The sequence below is a fragment of the Danio rerio genome, chromosome 6 (assembly GCF_052040795.2).
Source record: "Danio rerio strain M-AB ecotype USA chromosome 6, GRCz13ab, whole genome shotgun sequence".
Lineage (NCBI taxonomy): Eukaryota > Metazoa > Chordata > Actinopteri > Cypriniformes > Danionidae > Danio > Danio rerio.
The window spans coordinates 40509220-40529028 of NC_141026.1; the positions used below are offsets into that span (position 1 = coordinate 40509220).

At 36.1% G+C, this 19809-nt stretch overlaps 1 protein-coding gene across 2 annotated transcripts in view; it reads right to left on the reverse strand.

The window, feature by feature from the left end:
* The window catches only part of gabrg3 (gamma-aminobutyric acid type A receptor subunit gamma3), a 234166-nt gene that overhangs the window by 213308 nt on the left and 1049 nt on the right, over positions 1 to 19809 (reverse strand). For both annotated transcript variants that reach the window (XM_087257620.1, XM_087257621.1), the window contains exon 2: positions 17980 to 18128. In XM_087257620.1, coding sequence (XP_087113746.1) covers positions 17980 to 18128 — 149 coding nt within the window. The remainder of the gene's footprint in view (positions 1 to 17979; positions 18129 to 19809) is intronic.

Genomic DNA, 19809 nt, shown 5'->3' on the forward strand with positions numbered 1-19809 from the left:
TGGGGGTCAAACTCCAAGTTCCTGGAGAACTGCAACGCAGCAGAGTTTAGTACCCACCCTGCTTCAACATTACCTGTAGATTTCTAACAAGCTATAATTAGTTTGATCAGGTGTGTTCAAGTAGAGTTACAGCTTAAAGTCCCGGTCACACTGCACTTTTCTCCCTATAGACTTCCATTCATACGCATGTGAGTACTGCAGACCTGGAATGATAGCTCATGCGACAAATTTCATAATTCGCAGCATTGGAAAGTTCAAGCTTGGAGAACGCTGACATGCAAAATCACATCATGTGTTTGCTTGAGACCAATCAAAGATCAAAACATGACCTCTCTGGCTTGCTTTTTCAATCTCTAATTATTTTGTTTAATTCCACTACTCGCTTTGTTTAATTCCACTTTGCAGTGCAGTATGACAGAATTTTCTATGCTCAAAGGTTAATGTGACCGCAGCCTTACTGTGCAGACCTGTAATATGCAAGACAATATTTATATCTGCTGATTTCTTAATTTTGTTATACTTTTTCTGTTATTTATTTGTTTGGTGTCAAAACAATAAAATTTGTCTGAAAAATGTTATGCCTTCTATTTTTAAATAACAGCTAAGAATACTGATAAATTTTAGAAACACTACAATAACTATATATGACATACTATTAATGTGTATGCAGTATAATGCTGTGATTTGTAACACTACAATACAGTAATTAACTGTACACAGTTTCCAGTTAGTTACCACTGCTGCTCTATTACAGTAATTAACTGGCAACACTGTTGCCTGCTACTCACTGTAATGGTTCGGTTACAGTAAATAACTGGCAACACTGTTGCCATTTACTTACTGTAACCGAACTTTTACAGTGAGTGGCTGGCAACAGTGTTGCCAGTATTCTACTGTCAAAAAACCTGGTAAGGTCTAACAGTGCACCGCAACACTAAACCCAACCGTCACAGTACTGCAAAAATATCAATTATTGTTATACATTTTCACAAAAATGATATTTTATTGATGTACATATCCACAGCTGTATCCTATCTAGACTTTACCATGACAACTTGAAATAAACAAATACATCACAACCTGTGTTTGTCTTTGTCATGACAGCTTGACGATATCAAAAGTACAAAACTTGTATAATGTATGTTGTACTGTGTTCGCTTTTTGAAATCTCAAATTTCATTTGCACCTGTTGTTTTCACATAAATCCACCAGAGGCCGCTGTCGACTGACTAATTGACTGACCGATCAACTGACCCACCCTCCTCCTTATCTAAACCCAGCCAATAGTGTTTTCAAAAGCTCCGATTGACCTGAACACCCGATTCCCTAAACCCAACCGACAGTTTTAAAAAGCAATCCAGAGAAAGAAAAACCATCGCCTGATTTTTACCACGTTTTCAGTTTTTGCCACATTCTCACCCTGTTAATTACTTGTTGATTTTATTTTTTGGCTTTTGTTTTTGTCTTACCTGCTTTCTGAAACCGTTCTTCGCCAGACTTGAATCCTGTCAACTCCTCTCTGCGTCTCAAGTCCCCAATGTGCATGGCCAGCTACCTCTTAATAGTGGGAAAGCCGTCCATACGGAGGTAAGGGGCCAGCTGGTAAGCGTGGACGAGGGTGGGTCAGTCGATTGCTCAGTCAGTAAGTCAGTCAGTCAAACAGTAAGTCAACATTGGCCTCTGGTGGGTTTTTGTGAGAAGAGCAGGTGCGAATGGCACTTGTGAGAGAAATTTGATATCTGAAAAAGCGTACACATCGGCCTAGGATGGATTCGCGAAAACAAAACCTGCAAAAAAACGTACCCCCTAGGATGTATTTTGTGGTCTCCAGAAATGTATATAGAGGTACGTTTTCAGAATAACCCTGGGTTGACAATATCATAAGGGTTATTCAATAATTATGGTCGATATACAGGCAAGAGATCAGACTAGGTGGCAATGGGTCAAGACGAACAAAGCAAGGATAGAAAAATACAGGAAAACAACCAGGAGAAGCGTTTCGTAATGTTTGTGATAGAAACAAGGCTCGGCAATGAGTGAATGAAGGTGAGGTGTACTTATAGTCCTTGTAATCATTGTAGATGAGCAGCAGCTGTGTATTTGTGAGAGTTTCTGGATTTTTGTCAGCTGTGGAAGGAGTTAATGAGTGCAGGGAGTTCTGGGAATTGTAGTTCATTCAGCAGTAAACTCCAATAGAGAAAACCTGGCGTTTGCAACAAACCACAGGAAGTAATCGCCAGCGGAGACACCACTGGTAATCACAACGATAGGGTTACATTTTCAGAATGAGCTTATGTTGTTTTTATTTCGACATCCCATAGTTATTATATAAAGCTGACATTTTGAAAAACAAAGGAATCAAGTATAGACTCTTTTTGTGTGTGTACTTGTATACTCATTCTGACACACATTCCTAGTGGCTGATGATGAAACACAAGTTGCTTTTGCTGATGGCAACAAGGGTTAAGACATCAGTCTGCTTTCTACACTTTAACTCTACAGAAACACACACAACTTCTTTACATAAACACTCGCACAAGTTCTCCAGCACTGGCGCCCTTTTTGCCTAAGGCCTTGTGTACAGTACCTCTCTCTCTCTCTATCTCCGTCTCTCTTCCTCTTCCTCCCACATCCTGCCTCTTTGTTTCTGGGCCATTACTTCTTTCTCACCTCACACTGTCTCTCAGCCACGATAAAAATCACAACATAGTAATGACCAGACCAGCTCTCTCCGTCTCTCCGCTGCATGGATGAATCTGACTAACACAAACTAGCACTTTATAATGAGAGTTCCTCCAGGGGGCTGGACAGGGGGCTTATCCAGAGTCTCGCCATGCTTTTCCCTCTCTATTTATGCAGCAGATTGTTCTAGCGCGTCTGCCACTTGCTGTGTATACACCCTATGAAGGAAATTCACATGGACGGCCCGGGATTGGCTTTCCTGAATTCCAATGCACTTGTGTGTCACATGCGTTTAATACCGCTGATCCGTCTTCTCCAGTCTTCTCCTTTAGCCTGGTAATGATGTGTTGCTCGGTTGCGCGAGGCTCAACGCACATGAAAGGCAAGCAAAGAAGGAGGATGACCCACTTTTGAAGGGTTTCCCCCTACAGCTCAGCCCAAAAGAGAGCTGACACAATCGGGCCACTGTGACACTGCTACTGCTGTGATAGTTGTGGTGTCAATAACGAAAACTGCGCACCCACACACAAATGTAAACACCTCATGTACATAAACACCCCTGGAGATCCATAGGCATCTTATTTAAAGGAGGAGCTCAAAAAAGTAAACAAACTGACATTTACTGACACGTTCAGCAGGGGTCGGAGTCTTCTGGTACCTCGTCATTCGATTCAAAAGTCATGATTCAATTTAGAATCTATTTTAAATCAAATTTCTATTTCGATATATGCTCAGATTTGACTCAGTTTGCTGTTTAGTTTAACTATTTTTTGGGGAAATTTTTCTTGAAGGGGGTGTTCAAAAGCCTTTAGAATCAAGACATGTTATGAATATGAAGGAGATTTTATGCATGCTTATACAACAATTCTGTCTGGTTCTTAAATCTGATTGGCTGATAGCCGTGCAATATTCTGCAATAACAGGACTCGTACAGCCTCTTCACCCTTGTGTATTACTCCGCCTAGATAGAGGGACAGCAAATTAATAGACTCTCTACAGTTTGACAAATATTGCAGCGGTTGGACGACATAATGTACTTTTGAGGCCAAGAATGTAGTTGTTTAGATTTCAACTATGCAGTTTATTCAAAAGGAAAGTGCCTATTTTAAAAATGTATAATTTTGACAATTGGCGGCACAAGATGGCAACAGAGAGACCGCATAATAAGTCCTTAGGGGAAGAAAAACTCAGCGTTTTCTTTTTGTTTTTCAAACTACAGCTGATCAAGTCATTATAAAACAGGTAAGTGACATTCTAAGTTGATCTCTCTCCTGTGTATGTTGCAGTGCTGTATTTATACCATAGAAATATGGTAGTTTTTGCTTTGCTTTGGCTTTTTAGGGGTTAGTTATGGTGATTTCCAGATTACAATAGAGAAATACTGGGAAATCTTTGTAGACTGATGGCATTTCATGCCGTTCAGCCTTATAATCTTAAAATGTCAGCAAAATTACCTGTTTTGTCATCACTTTAGAAATTACACTAGATAATCCTTTAAATACTAGCTCTAAAATGACAGGGGTGAATAAGCAACGGTTTCTGCTGTTCTGACAGTCAGCTGCTCATGCTCACGGCGGAAGAAAATAGTTCTTTATACAAAAAGATTTTAAGATTCTCTGTGTTTGATTTTCTTTTTTTATATACATGATTATGCTGTCGATCTGTCGTATAAACACAATATCACACTTGTAACTGTGCGATATGGCTGTATATCATCACTGGTGGGACACTAAGGCACTCTGTCTGTGGCCTCGAGCCAACGCACGCCTCCCACCAGTGCCGATATAAAGTCATATCGCACAGCTACTAATGTGATATTGCTCATATATCACAACTGTCATTAAGTTTTAATAGCACAGTTATGTCATTTTAAATGCGAATTTGACTATTTAAAGTGTCTTTGTTCTGACAATTTGACAATACATAACTTGACACGACTACACAACTTGTCATAAGTCTATCATAAACATGATTGCCATGACCCCATTATAATTGTGTCACAAATTGTGCTATTAATGTTATTGATTGTGTTATAATTAAGTCTTATTAATATTTTTCTTGACCTCAACAGTGCCACAAACTCATGTTTTCATTAGAATGGCATTAAATGTCCTAAAATATCAATGGCACTGTGCTAACATTATTTGACACTTTTAATAAGGCATTTTAATGACAAATCCATTTTGTTCCACTGAAAATAAGTGAGCAGAGCACAATTCCTGACCTTGTTTTGTGAAAATCATGTTACGTTGTCTTGATAATGTCATGTTGTCATGACAAAAACATCTCAAACAATGTCATCTTTGCATTTAAAATGACATTACTGAGCTACAGTAATGACACTTGATGGCAGTTGTCATAAGACTACACAGAATGTCCTTCATATTCCTGGCATGTGTCATTTTATGATTATAAAGGTGTCATGTCAGTTTTATGAACACTCCCTTCAAGTAAAACATAACTCCTTTTTCCTATTTTAATATGAAAGCTGGTTGAATTTATTGCAGATAATGTTGAAATATATTCAGCTTTTATTACAGTCAAGCAAATTCATTAATATAAAACAAATGTCATTCAAGCTGACAACAACCATTAAACATGTGGTTGTCTTCCATAATTAACAATAGAGCCCTTAGACAAATCTATTTTAAAACAGACAACAAAAAATATTTATTATAACAAATAAACACTGTTTTGTACCATAATTCAAAAAGTCTTAATTACAGAGCCCTGGTAGCAATCTTCTGCCACACTAAAAAAGCTAATCAATTGTAGACAATCATGTTATTTCATAATTTGAAGAACAAAATTACCACCAACATGTCCTTATAAACGCATTTGCAGTTAGTGGAGGCTGGACCCACACCAATTGGCATAAGGCCAGTTCTAGAAGTCAGTGATTAAAAAGCGCAGAGAAGACACATACGATATTTACTTTAGTAATGGCAAGAATAAATAAACATTAGACGGTTTGCTAAAAAAACAGCTCAACTTCCTGAATTGTGCTGCATCTCAAATTATTGCTGAATCAGTGTTTCAACTGTAAAATGTCATTAGGAAAACAAGTTAAATTGGTACATTTTACATTTATATGTTACATTTACCTTATAAAATCCATTCATAACTGTAAATTATTTCTGAAATTGCTGATCTTCTGGGATGTTCAAGCACAACCATCTCTAGGGTTTACAGAGAATGGTCCAAAAAAGAGAAAATATCCAGTGAGCGGCAGTTCTGTGAGCACAAATGCCTTGTTAATGTGGTCAGAGGAGAATGGCTAGACTGTTTTGACCTGATTGAAAGGCAACAGTAACTCAAATAGCCACTCGTTGCACCCAAGGTATGCAGAAGAGCATGTCTGAATGCACAACACGTTGAACCTTGAGGCAGATGGGCTACCGCAGCAGAGGACCACATCGGATGCTACTCTTGTCAGCTAAGAACAGGAAACTGAAGCCACAATTCGCACAGGCTCACCAAAATTGGACAATAGAAGATTGAAAAAATGTTGGTAGGGTCAGAATTTGGCATGAACAACATGAAAGCATTGATCCATCCTGCCTTGTATCAACGGTCCAGGCTGGTGGTGGTGGTGTAATAGTGTGGGGATATTTTCTTAGCACACTTTGGGCTCATTAGTACCAATTGAGCATCCTGTCAATGCCACAGCCTACCTAAGTATTGTTGCTGACCATGTCCATTCCATGTCCATATGACCACAGTGTACTCATTTACTGATGGGTACTTCCAGCAGGAGAACCCACCATGTCATAAAGTGCAAATCATCTCAGACTGATTTCTTGAACATGACAATGAGTTTATTGTACTCAAATGGCCTCCACATTCACCCAGTCTCAATCCAATAGAGCACATTTGGGATGTGGTGAAAAGGGAGATTTGCATCATGGATGTGCAGCCGAAAAATCTGCAGCAACTGCGTGATGCTATCAGGTCAATATGAACCAAAATCCCTGAGGAATATTTCCAGTACCTTGTTGAATCTATGCCACGAAGGATAAAGGCAGTTCTGAAGGCAAAAGTGGGTCCAACCCGGTACAAGTATAGTGTACCTAATAAAGTGGCCAGCGAGTCTAAAGAAAACAACAATGTGGAATAACAATGTGGAATAACGGTCCACCAAAAGGCCACTACAATTTTGCTCCAACCCTAATCAAACACAGCTGATCTAGTAGTGTAGTACACCTTGATTAGATGGATCAGTTGTTTTTGATTAGGGTTGGAGCAAAACTATGCAGAGTTGCGGCCCTCCAAGAATTGAGTTTGAGACGTATATATTAGATGTACAGTGCTACATTTAAATGAACCAAACTCATCAAATTCAGTTTTTTGGATGTTTTGATCATATCTGTGTTTTTCTCTTTCGCTATGCTTTAGTTTTCTGCTTTTTTAACTGCTCTCACAGTTGACGTCTGCCTTTTTTATTTTAACTTCACATAGTTATTATATATAGCTTAAATTTTGAAAAATAAAATAACATTTTTGAACTGATGCAAATCATTATAAAACGAAAGCAAAATTTATATACAGATCATTACTATCAGCCTATAGGTTCCAAACCCAAATTACTATGCTCTTATATGTCAAACTTTTTTACTATTGTTGTTATACATATACTGTACTGTATATCTGTATGTGAATCTCTTTTTGTATATAACAATACTTTAATCAATAGTTTAATCATATTATAATGTTCCTAGGAAATTTAAACCTGTGACCCTGGTATTGTTTAAGCCACACTGTACATCTTTTAAAAATGACAAGAAGGTCACTGGTTTGAGTCCCCGCTGGGACAGTTGGCATTTCTGTGAGGAGTTTGCATGTTCTCCCCATGTTTGCATGGGTTTCCTTCATGGGGGGTCGGTATTCCCCCTCAAATCCAAAGACATGCACTATAAGTGAATTGGGTAAACAAAATTGGCTTTAGTGTATGAGTGTGTGTGTGAGCGTGGGAGAATATGGGTGTTTCCCAGTGCTAGGTTGCAACTGGAAGGGCATCTGCTGCGTAAAACATATGCTAGAATAGTTGGTGGTTCATTCCACTGTGACAACCCCTGATAAATAAGGTACTAATCCGAAGGAAAATGAATAAATGAATAATATTGACAACAATGTAGAAAAAATCCACCTATTTCCATTCCTTAATATCACCTATAAAACCCTCCCATAGAGTGTACGTCTCTTTATGATGACAATAATGAGGTGCTACTTTATGAAAATTAAAAAATAAATAAAGCCATCTAATTAGCCTGTAGGCAACACATTGTTTAATCTGCATGTATATTTTCTGAAAACATGTCAACGTGCTTTACAGTCTATTACAGCTGAATTTCTGGTTGAAAAAAAAGCATCTGTCCCTCTCTCTAATTGCGCTGGGATATTAGCTTTAATGCACCAGTCGTTTTCATGCTTTTAGAACGCTGTACACTAAGAGCAGTAGCCATGCGACCCTTTTAAAAGACAACCTTGTAACTAGCTGATTGAGCTTAGCACAGATGGCACCTTGAACATTGGCCAACAAAAGAGGCAAAGACAACAAATGCATGCTAAAGAGAGCAGAGTGCCATCTGATGCTAATAAATAGAAGTCAGTGAACCACTGGTCAATTCACTAGAAAGATGGACCCAAATGAAAAAACAAAGCTAATAAAAACAAGCTTAAAGCAACAGGTTCTTTGCATCCAAGGCAAAGCTTTCCAGCAAATTCACTTCCACAGATGGACTTGCATCCATTTTTAAAAAAGACTTTTTGCTGCTTGTTCAAACTATGTATTAAACATTTTAAATTTATTTGGGTGAGATAACCTAATTGTTTTAGGTTCAATCCACTTAAATTTGTAAATATGATTAAGGTCACTTAATCGATTTGTGTTGGGAAAACATAAAGGAATTGTGTGGAGCCCAGCATTGTTTACAGTGAAGTTCTGTAAAGCACTGTCATGTTTAAGACTGATGTTGATATACTAATAATCATAATGCAGTTGCACCATAATCAAATCAAGTCAAGTCTTATTGATGAGTTTGATGACAGAATCAGGAAATAACAGGCATATGAGCAGAATGTAAAAATAAACCGTACAACCTTTGAGAAGCACACTCAGTATTATGCCAACAATATGCAGTACACCTGTTTTAGTAAAATAGGATTTGAGAAAATATGCTGATAAACGGTAAGGAGTCAGTAATGTACTAGCAGAGCTCAGATTTTAGCCTTTGTTCTGTAATCTTTCATTTTTAGCATTTTCCCCAATACTGAGCTGCGGCACTTTTGACAAATACATCTGAAGGAATGCGTTTCATCTGTAGATATTTTGCTGTTTATAAAAAGGAAAAGAAGCTCTTAAGCTGAATATGAGTTCTGTTTGTGAAATAAAAGCAGTATGTATTAAATCTCATTCAGCCGGGCTGATTGAACAATCATGGTATTTTTCCACAAATAAAAGAATATTCTACAGAGAAAATAGTTGTATGTTAATGTCAAAGCTTAATGTGTCGAACTAGAATGTGCAAACATTTTCACCAGTCCTGATGACTAGAAATTCATCAATAGTCGATTTTTACCAATAGTGGAAACTGCAGTAGATTGGATTGAACTGTTTAATGGCAAATAAATCAATCATTAATGTTTAAAATGGCTCCTGTGTAAAAAACAAAGAGAATGATATTAACACTCTATATTAGGGGTGTGACGAGATCTCGGGCTATGAGATCTCGTGAGACTAAATCGCGATGAGATTTCTCAATGAGGTGAAAATTTGTCTCATGAATTGTGATGATATGATGGAGTGGATTGGAGGAATGATTGGATTTGAGCTGCAAATCAAGTGTTTTGCACATAACTGGCAACCCGGCTCGTCATCATTTATGCCGTCCGGAAAGAAATACAATTTTCTTTTCATTCGCTATGCAGTATCAAATTAAATTAAAACAGCTGTTCTATCAGTCCATACTCACATCCAGTAGCTCAGAATTTGTGCAATTCATAACAAAATATTTTGCAGTGCTTGCATGTCCTTTATGGCATAATTCATAAAAACAGAAGTAAAATAACATTCATTACAAGTTGATTTAAAAAGGCACCTAAATTGTTTAGCATTTTATAATTTTGTTATCTTAGGAAAACATCCTGACCACAGAGCTATACAAGCTGTAAATGCAGTTTAAAGCAATGTGTTTGCCACTTTTGAATTTTTTGTCTAATTAAAAAGTAAAATCACTGTCCATTCAGATAATCTTCTTTTCCTTTTCTTCCGAAATAATCACATACTTGATTCAAAATAATGAGAAAACTTCCATCGCAGAACTGTAAGGCTCTGCCATCTTCCTTTCTGTCTGTTCCTGCATTCGCTTATTGTGTGCGGGATTCAAAGTGACTACAATAATTTTATTTCAGCAGTTTATTTTTTTTTTTAAAGCAAATTAACTAAACTTAGGAGTAGCCCGCATTCAATTTTTTAAAAGTAACTCAAATATTGTTTCTTAATTTTGAAAAGTAATGCGTTACTTGTTACTTAGAAAAGTAATATAATTACATACCTCCTGTTACTTGTAATGCATTACCCCCAACATTAGTTTACATGCCACTTACACATAGACTCCCTGAAATAAAAGTAAAATAACATTCATTACAAGTTTGTGATTTTGTGGGATTTTTTCAGTTAAATAAAAGACTATTTTCCATTCATATATTTCATCACGGAGGATTCCAAAAAATACTAAAAAAAAAAGCTTGCCTCGTATCGTGAGCCCAATCTCATGTCTTGTCTCATGGAGTGTCTTGTCACACTAAATATGTAACATGAAAATTTAAATAATACTGAACTTAACAACAAAAATTCACAGTCCTTTTAAATGAAACAAACTTTTATATATTAACCATACCTTGACCATTCATGTCGATTTCTATTTCATGAAAGAAAACAATAAATCCTATGTTTGAGATTATGAAATGACAACTAACAATAAATCTACTTTTACTGTATTATACATTTGTTACAGCTGAAATCATAAAGTCCAAATAGTGTTCATTTCACATATATCTAAATACGCCTAAAGATGGCCAGGCACTAATGTTGCCATTTTGAAACATCTACACAAAGGCTAGAGCACTGAAATTTGATCAATATTGTATGTATATTGTATGTGCTGTATTGTACATTGAAAAAATTATCTCTGCAAAATTGTTGCAAACAATTTGTATGTGTTGAATTTAAACTAATTACATTTTGTAAAGTTGAACTGAATTTGTTTGTTTAAATTCAGCCCAAATAAATTGTTTACAACCACTTAACTTTAATAAACGAGTAAATCCGAGGAATCATCTTTGAATCATTTTTTTTTTCAGTGTATCTGCTTCTGTTTTGGAAAAGCTTTTCTAAGATTTCTATGACTTTCTAATCGAAGTGACAAATGATGTACAACTAGAGCTGCACGATTAATCATTATATGATTGAATCTCAGTTCAAACACCCACACAGTCTTATTCCTAGATGAAAACAATTCCATTGTGTCAATTAAGCCTTTGATAAGTACCATCATAAATATCTGATTCTGGCCCAAAGGGAGCAGTTGTCATGTTATAGGGATGGAACCGTGATGTTCAAATTCTCAAGAATCTTGCAACTTATGCAATAAATTGGCAATAAAAAAAGAGCTAAAATAAAATCTGTTTCTGGCAGCTGCATGTTGCTTGCTTTAAATATGCAACTTCACGTTCTAATGAATGCATAAAGGTAACCAGATGAATATAAACTAATGCAAATTAATGGCAACAGTTGTGACATTAAACATTTTGTTCTTGTGTTTTTGTCCCAGTTTTTCAACCCTCTTGAGGTAGCAATAATGTTATTGTCCTCTCAGCCTGGACATCAAATAGTCTGCTGTTCTCTATTGAAAATAGAATCATTTATAATGATATCACAACATGTCATTTGCTAATAATTTGTTCAGACTATCAGCAACCCAGGCTCATTCTGAAAACGCATACACTATATACGTTTCTGGAGAGCACCAAATACGTCCCAGGAGCTACGTTTTAGGAAATACATTTCCCACTGTTACCAGTGTGTACGGTGGCTCGACAAATACGTCGGCGGACTTGATGGAGTGACCATGACGACGAGGTTTGAGTCTGGGGAAGAACAGTTCTAGAAAGCAAGTGAGATAAAAGCAAAAGCTAAAAAATAAAATAAACAAGTAAATAACAGGGTGAGAATGTGGTAAAATGTGGTAAAAATCGGGGCTTCTCTTTTTCTGAAATGCTTTTCAAAACACTGCGGTTGGGTTTAGGGAAGTGGGTGTTCAGATCAATTCGTGCTTTTTAAAACACTATAGGTTGGGTTTAAGGAAGATGGAGGGTGGGAGTATCAGTCGGTCGGTCAGTCAGTCAACAGCGGGGCAATAGCTCATGGGACGTATTTGGCGCTCTCCAGAAATGTATATGGGGTACGTAATCAGAATGAGCCTGAGTTGACTACAACTGTTCATACATGTTGCTGACTTATGTACTTATGTTTGCATCACATGATGCTAAAAATGTGTGTGAATGGACAAACCAGCAGGCTGAGCACATTGTTAAACATCTGAAATGTTGTTTTGGTCATTCTAAAACGCTTTAACCATTTCAGTATTAATGTTATCATATTATTAATCTCCTCCAGAACTGTCAAGGTTGTCTGTGCTCCGCGTTTCACACTGTTAAACACCATCCAGCGTTTATTGTGCATCGGCATACTGTTTTCTGAGGCGCTAATCATTTATTAAATGAATAAAAGATTGACGCAGCTACTCCTGCCACAGCAAATTCCATATTTACTTTTGATATTTGGTGCCAGTAAGTCAGGAAATGACGATTTTGTTCTCTTTGACTACTTGGATGGAAACTTTGCTTTATTTGAATGTTTTATATGCCATTTTACAGTTTGGTGCATAAAATTAATTCACATCTTTGGATGGAAACATGGCTAGTGAAGTTTGGGTATTTAAGTGACACCTAAATGAACTTCAGTTCAATATATTCTGGTTATGTATGTCATACTGGCATCAGTACACAACCCTAGTTATTGTGACAATCAATTACACAACCTCTTCTGAATGAGTTTTTATCCTAGGATGATAAATAATTGTTTGTACTCTTTGCTAATGCAATCAGACCTGCTGATCAATTTACACAACTGGTCCTGAAGCTGGACAAAACATAATACGCTTCTACCTCTTCACGCTAGAAGATGAATAATCACGACTAAAAGAGGATTCTATTATTTGCCGTCTATTCTTGGGCTTCATAACAACCTGCATGTGAAAATCGTTCAAGAGCTTTTTCTGAGCACAAATTCTGAATGGAAAAAATCAAAAAACAAACAAGAAAATTACATTTCAGACTCCCAACAAACAGCGCTGAAGCAATAGAGAGAGTGTGTGCATGACTTCAGACAAGGTCCAGTTGTCGCAAGTGTATTAAAGCCTCTTTCATTCACCCATTCTGCCCTCGAATTGACAGATATGTTCCTCACTTTCTGGCGACTTCATTTGGAATCGCTCTACTTCCTCAACAGCGTCTCGTGTAGCTGTCTTCATACACAGCCATTCTGTGGCATCCTTGATTATTATATACCAGTGCAGCTCTTTCCAGACAGACAAAGGGGGGAAAACAAAAGCTATTTCACGGCAAGGTGGCTTTGAGGCAATATGGTTGATTTGTGTGGGCTGATTTAGGAGTGTCGTGAGTGTAAGAGAGCACATAAACACAGTCTTCCTCTTTAAAATCAGACGTGAGTTTAAAAAATATATAATTTGGAGACTGTCATCAATCAAAGACGGAGGTTGTTCTTTTCATTGAAACATGTACTGTAGAAACAGTGAGATATTTTGCAGGATAGGCATTCTAAAACGCTTCCGACCCAATAAGAAGCCATATATCATAACGATGCCACAAAACCAATAACAGACCTGACAGATGTGTCAAGAACGGTTGTGATGTTCTGCGGTGACATCTCAGATCAAGTACAGAATGAGTCTGCTTGAATTGCAGATTGTGATTTCCTCTCATGGCACTCTATTTAGTTGCACTTACTAGAAAATAGCATCAATCTCAACTCTGAGATTTGTTTGTTAGTCTGAGTGAAATGAAAATTTCATGTTTTTGTGACACAACCAATGACTGTAAAAAATATGGACGACACAACAGCGCCTTTTCCTATTGAACACTTTTAAGGCAAAACGTCTCAAGGCAGGCACAAACTGTTGCAAAACACTGCTGAAATTTGAGCCTGGGCATGCACAGAAGGGACTACCAGATGGAGCCAGAGGCGGAGCCGTGGAATCAAGCTTCCAACCAAACGCTTGCACGTCAAATCAACCACGCCCCCCAAACTTCTCATTTGATTGCCCGTATATGAACTATAACAAAGGCTCGCTAATATAAATAAGCCCTTAGGTTTAAAAACACTTAATAATATACGATTTATTTAAAAACTGTGTAATGTAAACTGTTTAATAAAAATTTTATAAAAACAATATATGTTGGACTGCAGAAATAAACAATCTTTTATACACTCTAGCCTAAGTTCGACTCTATGAGTACAAAATATAGCATAGCTATGAGTACAAAAATTATTTCACTAGCATAGTTGGTTGTTGGTATTTATTATCTTCACAGGGGTAGAAATATCATTTGTAAAATATGAACAATAACATATCAACTAGGACTGCATGATTCTGTCTAAAATGGGAATCATGTTTTTTTTTTTTTGCTTAATATCAAGATCACGATTTTCTCACGATTCTGTAGATGTAAAATAAAGGTTAATATGAGTAGGCTATTATTATTATTATTGATAATTTCCAAACATATGGTTAAACAACAATAATAATATTAGGCCTATGTGTAGGTCTACTAATGCTTAAAATGCTAAATTTTGTACAGTCATTATGGTGGACTTGAACAGACTTTTAATATATCCTGTTTGTTAATTCACAGTAAAATGAGGACATCAGAACACAACTATTAATAATTATAAAGTTGAATTATTATGTTTGAGACATGCTATGCTTGTCAATTGTCATTGACAACATTATTAGACCATTTGTTTTCACTGGTAAAATTAGACATTTTTCATTATCAGATTCCTTCTTGCATTATATTCAACATTATATAGGCTAGGGTAGTTATACTGATGCAGTAAACATTTATTTTCATGCACAACACTGTGTTAGCTATGAAAGAAAAACTATATCAAATGCTTTTCGTAATCATAACTGTGAAATTATTATGATCATTTATATGAGGTGTGCACCGGCTTCATGACTGCCATCACTCTGAGAAAAAACACAAATGCAAATCATTCTTTCAGCTCGACTCTCAAACGCTCTCTCAACAAACTGAACCTTATTTACAACTCTATTACTTGTTATTCACAGCCTATGCAGGTTCTGTTTACTAAAGTAGGTGTCATTGACGTGCACACTCTAATTGGCTGAATCGTGAAAAAGCTGAATTAAGATCGTGTATAGGGTCCAATCGAAATTGTGACCTTTTTTTTTGATTAATCATGCATCCCTAATATAAACAAAACATACATTTTTAGAAAGGTTTTTATTTTTAAATAGCAATCATCAGGGTCCAAAAAAAATCACAAAAGACAGCCATTTGCCATGTGTGAAAAAAAATTGTGTTTAACAGATAAAAATAGCAAGATTTCAAAGTATAAACAGGATATTTACTCAGATTTTTATCTCATCCCTGCACTATATTAAATATTTCTTGTCATTTTGTACAATCAACTTAGCAGTATTAATACATCAACTGATGTCTATCTGATTTAGACCTATCAGCTGCTGCAACATCGCTTGTGTATTGTTTATCAGAATAATAATTCTGATAAACAATATTTCACAAATAAGAAACTTCCTTCATTTTAATGTTTCAAATAAAAAGCCAACAGTAAATGGTGTCTATAAATTATTACATTTACAGCTCTATTCGTTATATAGGATTCTGATTCTAGAACATTAATATATTACAACAGCAAATTCAGTAGATTAACTCGATAATATGTTGAAAATCAAAATGTCAGAGACGTCCTTTCAGTCAAATTCAAATAACGTTACAATAACATTACATATGTCAGTCACAATGACAAGCCCCATTTTTATAGCATTAAATTACTGACTAAAAACATATTCTTTACAAACAATGAGCATCTGAACCTGTAGCAGCTTGATAACTAATGCCTTAATTGACCAAAACCATCTTTCGGGAAATTTTATTGCAAGTGTTATTTTTATTTTTTTGCACTCAGGTCTCGTTCCTTAACACGGAGGAGGCGGGCTTTATGACCTGTACTGCAGCCAGCCCCCAGGGGTCCTGGAAGCATCACTCAAAAACAGGCGTGTGGCATTTGGACACAATGCTTTAAATGTCCTGACAGATATGTGAATTTTGCTCTTATAAAGGCACTTTGTAAGATAATATAACTCTTGAACACATGTACACAAGTAAATATGTTACATTACATGAAAAAGTGGATTGCAATAAAGTGCTTGAGGGTATTAAAGAGCCGCTATTATGGGTTTTTGAAAATGACCTTCCATGCAATGTGTAACACAGCTCTAAGTGAAGTGAAATATCCTTTTATTCATTATTTCATTTATAAAAGAGTTGATTCGGAGTAGTTCAAATGAATCGTGGAGGTAACAAATCTTTAACTGTGTACAATACTCAAGCCCCGCCCATTTGTTGTGCGCGCAGACCCAGGAAAATTTAAATCCCCGCCCACAAACACTGTAGAAAGAAGAGGAAGACAAACACTGTAGCAGATCCTGGCTGAATCATGTGGCAAAGACGCTGTGCTCTGAAGTGTAAGGAAAAGTTTGAGTTATTTTTCTGATGCAAAGACGAGGCTGTAAAGATTCAGTGGATGAAGTTTATTTTTGCAAAAATACCTCCGCATTATAGCCCCAGCCTTGTGCTGTGTTCCCGTCATTTTTCTGACGAGTCCTTCAGCAATCTACACACTTACAACAGGGCATTTGTCAGCCTTTTGTTAAAGGAAGGATCAGAAAAAACTATTGATTAATAGGACTTTGTCAGAGCTTGAAAGGAACTTTACAGTGCACAGTTTATGGATCAGTTTCTTCATCCATTTCACAAGTGTAAGTAAGTGAGATTAAAACGGTTGCCTCCTTGTTTTCTCTAGCGTGAAAATGTAATTGTTTTTGTTACTTGTCACCGCTTGTACTGTATATGGTTAACACTTTATATTCTCACATCGTGTCTAAAACCACGTTGAAAACTCAATGGGTGGGGCTTTGTTTATAGATTTAAATGTGTTTGTGAGCTTGTGATCCTCTGCCGTTTTTTATTGCTATGGCCACTGTCAGCTGTTACTCACACATGCAGTGGTCAAGTTTCAAAATAGTTCGGCTTTTGCCCCTGTGTGGATTGATGCTGAATGTGTGTCACTGTTTTTACTTATGGTTAAGAATAAGTAAATATGCTCGTGTTAAACTGCATTGCTTTAATGCACTCCTGCACTGGGTTCACACATGCCCTCTGCACTCTGAATACGTCAAAACTGCTGATAAGCTGTGGTGTGCATTTCACTCTCACGCTGAATGCAGTCGACCAACCGCAATAGACTGGGTCATTGGACCAATCAGCCAAGGGGTTTGATAACAAATGAATCGCTGAACGAATCATATGGGAGTCATAGGGATAATTAGGTAAAAATAAATGCTTATTATAAGACCATGAAATTGTTTTTTTTACCTTGCATGCATATCAGCCTGTTGTTGGAGACCCCCAAACCTAAAATATGACCTTTTTAATACATAATAGGGGCTCTTTAGGTGCAAGATAAAAAAAAAAATGTGTGTATAAATAAGTAGAAAATCACAGAAAAATATTCCACTGCTCCAGGAATTCAATTACTTAATGCAAAACCATAAACCAGCAGTGTAGCTGTTGCTCACTCTCAATGTCTCTCAAACTGTGAATACATTTGACATTTTATTCCATCTAGTACCCTATAAAGAAGACGCTATCACTTTGCAGGTGTAATCTCTACTCCACAGTATGGCGCTAATGCACTTCAACAGTTTACATAAGCATGAACAGATGAGGTAAACAAAACAGTTGGACTTTAAAGTAAATTTAGTTTAAGTATGTATTTGTTTGTATGTCAGGCCTGTAAATAGAGCTCCTAGCTGAGCAATTCAGAATGAAGGATTTCAGCACCAAGGACAGCCCATAAACGCTCGTACTTATTAGAAAAGCACTCACCTCCAATATCTGGGCGCAGTTTTTTGTCATACTCCTTTAATAAGTTGTTTAGTATTTGCGTTGCATCTGTCTCGTGGGTTTTGGGGGCCAACATTTGATTCACAGTAACGTCGTCATACTCATCATCATCAGAAGCAAATGTTGGAGAACTAAAAAAAATAAAAGAAAATGTAGAACTGGTCACCAGTAAGGTAATGGTATGTATTTCAATCCATTCAACTGCCAGAATGGATTAACTACCAGAATCGAATGGTCAAATCAGTGTGGAATGAGCTCATTAGTGAATATTTACAGAGGTAAAATGCTAATTTTTAAGAGAATGCAGCACTGCTGGTTTGATCAGTTTTTTTGTTAAATATTACTGGGTTTCCACGAAGAACTCAGTAGAACTGTAGTCATATCTACAGTGCACTATGTACTTATTCTCTATGGCATTTTTCCCAAAAGCTTCAAGTTTTATCTACAAAACTTCAGAATTTAATTACAGCTCTAATAATACAAGGCCATTGCATGCTTAACTTAAAAAGGATATTTCATATTTTATTTCCACGGTTTCTCGCATTATGCAAACCATTGTAGACTAAATCCAAGAATAAAAACCTAAGTGCATTCAATATCAAATAGCTAAATTTGCATGACAAATGATGAGTTATAACTTGCTTTGAGCTTACTTTGAAAAGCCTTAGTAACAAACTGCAACAGAAAGCCAACATATTCTTCATTATGATTTTTTTTAAATAAAAAATACAACCCTGCAATAGTTTAACAACTTAACAGAAACAGGCAAATAGTTGTCTTAACTATTGCTACTAAATATATGAATAATGCTAATTAGGTGCTTAATTAGCACTGTCAGGAGAGATTAAAAAACGTTATGTAGATTTTTTTTTATTATTCAGCTCTGAATATTAGTGATAAAATATGAAAATAACAGGTAGAAAGAAAGAAAAACAATACAAATAAACCAAACATAAATGCTGTAACACTTTAAATTAGGGGACACATATATAATAAGAACTATTAGTTTTAAGCTTATTGAGAGTAATTGAGAGTAAGTTACCTTTGTTGTTAGTTAAGTTTATGATAACTGATGATTTTGGTATCTAATATATGGTCATAAATAATCGGGCAAAGTCTATTTGAAACATACCAGTGGTAATAATGTGCATGGTATTCAATAGAGTACTGTAGGTAATCATGTTTTTTTTTTTTCTTTAAGGTTTATCAAATGCGAAATGCTAACAAAGGATGTTTAAGTGACAGTGTGCTAAATGGGTGTCTGTCTTAGTAGCGTTGATACAGGAGATACATATTGCACTCGATATATCTCATATATATATATATATATATATATATATATATATATATATATATATATATATATATATATATATATATATATATATATATATAAACACGTGCCACTGCAGAATCCTAATAATATTCAATTAAATCAGGATCAAAATAGCAAGTTTCCTGTTTTGCTAGCATTTTAGGTCCAGTTTCTATTTAAGGAACATAAACTTTTGGACATACTGGCTTCGGCACCTTTTGACTTGACAGCTACAGTAACGACGCTAAAATGCGTTATCAACACCGAAAAAAAAATTACATACGACATTAGTTAGGATGAACTGTACAGCGTAATTAGCATTGGGAAACCCAGCTCTTCTCACCCACAAATGACATAAAGAAACAACAAAATAATAGCTTTCGAAAGCGCTATACAAATACAAAGATTGAAATAAAAATAGCCAAAGTCTTGTGAACTTCATGAATAAGACATATAAAAAGACTAATTATTAAAGTTAAGCGTTCAATGCGTGAATC